General features: G+C 34.1%; 1 protein-coding gene across 1 annotated transcript; it reads left to right on the plus strand.

The window, feature by feature from the left end:
• Nucleotides 1-448: 448 nt before the first annotated feature.
• LOC131636451 (F-box/kelch-repeat protein At3g06240-like) lies at nt 449-1,675 on the plus strand. Its single transcript, XM_058907059.1, has one exon. The coding sequence runs from the start codon at nt 509-511 to the stop codon at nt 1,673-1,675; it is 1,167 nt and encodes a 388-aa protein (XP_058763042.1). The 5' UTR covers nt 449-508.
• Nucleotides 1,676-2,856: the final 1,181 nt, after the last annotated feature.

Raw genomic sequence — 2,856 nt, forward strand, 5'->3', positions numbered from 1 at the left:
AAGTACAGGTAACTCAGGTACCTAATCTGTGCGGGGAGTACGTGTTGCTTGATCGAGTCTTAGGAGTCGCTCTGATACGTAACACGGGAATTTTTGGGAATTTATTTCAAATGTTTTTTTTCTTATGGAATTTTGTTACGTATCGCTTTTAAATTCTAATTTTTGGAGAACCACAAGTTTGAGGTGGATTTGTTTGTTAGTGGCAAGTGTGCCGTGATTTGGTTTAAATAAAAACTATTTCCGCTGTATTATTGATTTTTGTGAGAAACGAATAAATAAAGTATTTAAACTTTAGTTTCTGTTTTATTGGAAAAGTGAGACATTCCACTTAATAAATACCACATCAATCTAGACATTAACTTTTGAGTTTAATTTCTTTTATTGCTATTAAGTGCGAGTGCAACCGCCACAAACTTTATCACAACAATTTTGCAACTGCACACATTCCCTTTGCTTTTCCACACAGCATCACGCTACTTCCATTTTCTTTTCAGATAACAATCACTCCATGGCGCCAACAATTGAAAAGGTTAGTAACCATGTTCCCGAAGATATCATCTTCTCTATTTTCTCTAAACTACCTTTAAAATCTGTTCATCGTTTTACCTGTGTGCGTAAATCTTTGACTCTTTTATTTCAAAACCCTATTTTCATGAATATGTTTGGCAAAAACATGGTTTCCAAATATCATTCACTACACGATGATGAAGCTATTCTCCTTCTAAACCATTTTGATAACATCCACCGTCAATGCAAGTTGTATCTTCTATCTGATGAGAAATTTGAAAGCAAAGCGCAACTGAACTGGCCATGTCCTTTCAGCCCAAACTATGGTCCTTCTAATCCTCATATTGTAGGTTCTGCTATTAATGGTATTCTTTGTATATGTGATACAGAATACTCTTACAGGATTGTGTTATGGAATCCCGCTACTGATGAGTTAACTAGGGTTCCTCAGAGTAGGGCTGGATTGTATCATGAGTATGAAACTCATTTTGTTATTCATGGATTTGGTTATGATCATGTTAAAGATGACTATAAAATCATTCAACGTATTGTTTATATCGGAGGCTTAGAAGATTATTGGCAATCAGTGCCATCGGGTCCTTTTTGGGAGTTATATAGTTTTAGAAACAACTCATGGAAGAAAATTAATGTCGACATGCGACAACGCTACCTAATGAGTGATGAAGGTGTTGAAGTATACTTGAATGGAGTGTGCTATTGGTGGGGGAAGACAGATCATGAAACATATGTTGTGTCGTTTAACTTGACCAATGAGATGCATACTACCACTCTCTTTCCCTTTAATTTGGATGATTTTAAAAGGGTTGATAGGCATTTGGCTGTGTTGAATGGGCATGTTGCTATGATCTTGAGCTATGTTAAGAAAACTTCACCTTCTTTTAACATATCAATATCAGTTTTGGGTGAGGCTGGTGTTGCGGAATCGTGGACTAAACTCTTTGAAGTTAGACCATTGTCTTGTATCGAGCATCCTATTGGATCGGGCAAGAAGGGTAATGTGTTTTTCAGAAAAGATGATGATGAACTAGCTTGTCTTGATTTATCTACCGGAGTTGTTGAGAACATTGGTATTAAAGCAAAAAGATATTATTCTCAGGTGGTTGTTTATAAGAAAAACTTTCTTTCGGTGGGAGGAATGATCAATTAGTTTTTTTTTGTTGTCTAAGCTTCAAGTTTGTGCCCTCAAGGTTTACTAGCATGGTTATCAGAAGTTAGCATTATTTTATATGCAAATTGGTTTGTTATTTTCATGTGGCTTTGTTTTGGTTTTTATTTCTGTTTTTATTTCAGTTGTATGAGTAATCTCTTCTAAATATTAGATGTTGTATGTATTATGGTGAAGCAACTCATGCTTTGTAGACTTTTGATGGCTTTCTAATTAAAATATATCAGTTTCAACTTCAGTACATCCTAACTATATTTTCTGTGTATTATATTCTGGAGCAAATAGTCAAATTAGTCTATGTAATTTTAAGTTGCTCTCAAGAGAAATACCTGCTTGATCACAACCTTGGGCATAAAAATTTAAATATTATAAAAAGAATTTAAATGAAAACATCGAGAGTGTAAAGAAATTTGATTTTTATTTTAAATATATTTAAAATAATAATTATGAATAGTTGTGATGAATTGATTGCGTAAAACTTTATATACCAACCGTGTATAATAATTAATCTCTTATAAAAATATACTATTAAATTATTTTTATTTTTTATCTTTTTCTTTTATGAGTGTGTGCTTAAATTTTGCCTAAACTTTGTGCCCATACAAGAGTTGCTGTGCTCTCAAACACATTTTTGACTCTTACTATTTTAAATTAATTTCGGTCAATATGAAATGTAATGGTACTTGAATTTAAGTCAAGCTTATGAATGATAAATCTTTTTTTATTTCGTTATTTTTTTTTTTTGCATTTATTTTCTTTGAACAATCTTGGTCTAACGATGACCGCCCTTAGTGGAAGTCTTGGGTTAAATATTCGGAGAGTTTAAAGGGTTTTAGTGGTCGTCTCTAGTGGAGGTCTTGGATTAAATACTCAAAGAGCCCAGAGAATTATGGTGGCCTCCCTCTAGTGGAGGTCTTGTGTTAAATACTCAGAGAGTCCAGAGAGATCCAGTGGCCATCCCCAATGGAGGTCTTGGTTAAATACTCGAAGAGCCCAAAGAGTTTCTATGGTCGACCTAATGGAGGTCTTAGGTTAAGTACTTGGAGATCTCAAAGGGTTTCGGTGGCCTCCCCCAATAGAAGTCTTGGTTTAAATACTTTAAGAGCTTTATGTGTTCCGATTCGTGCTTCGTTGACACCTCAAAATAATATATTTATGAAATG

The sequence above is a fragment of the Vicia villosa genome, unplaced genomic scaffold, assembly GCF_029867415.1.
Source record: "Vicia villosa cultivar HV-30 ecotype Madison, WI unplaced genomic scaffold, Vvil1.0 ctg.001741F_1_1, whole genome shotgun sequence".
NCBI classification, from domain to species: Eukaryota; Viridiplantae; Streptophyta; class Magnoliopsida; order Fabales; family Fabaceae; genus Vicia; species Vicia villosa.

Coding starts and splice junctions, on each gene's coding strand:
- LOC131636451 (XM_058907059.1), top strand. CDS start 509: ATGGCGCCAACAATTGAAAAGGTTAGTAACCATGTTCCCGAAGATATC.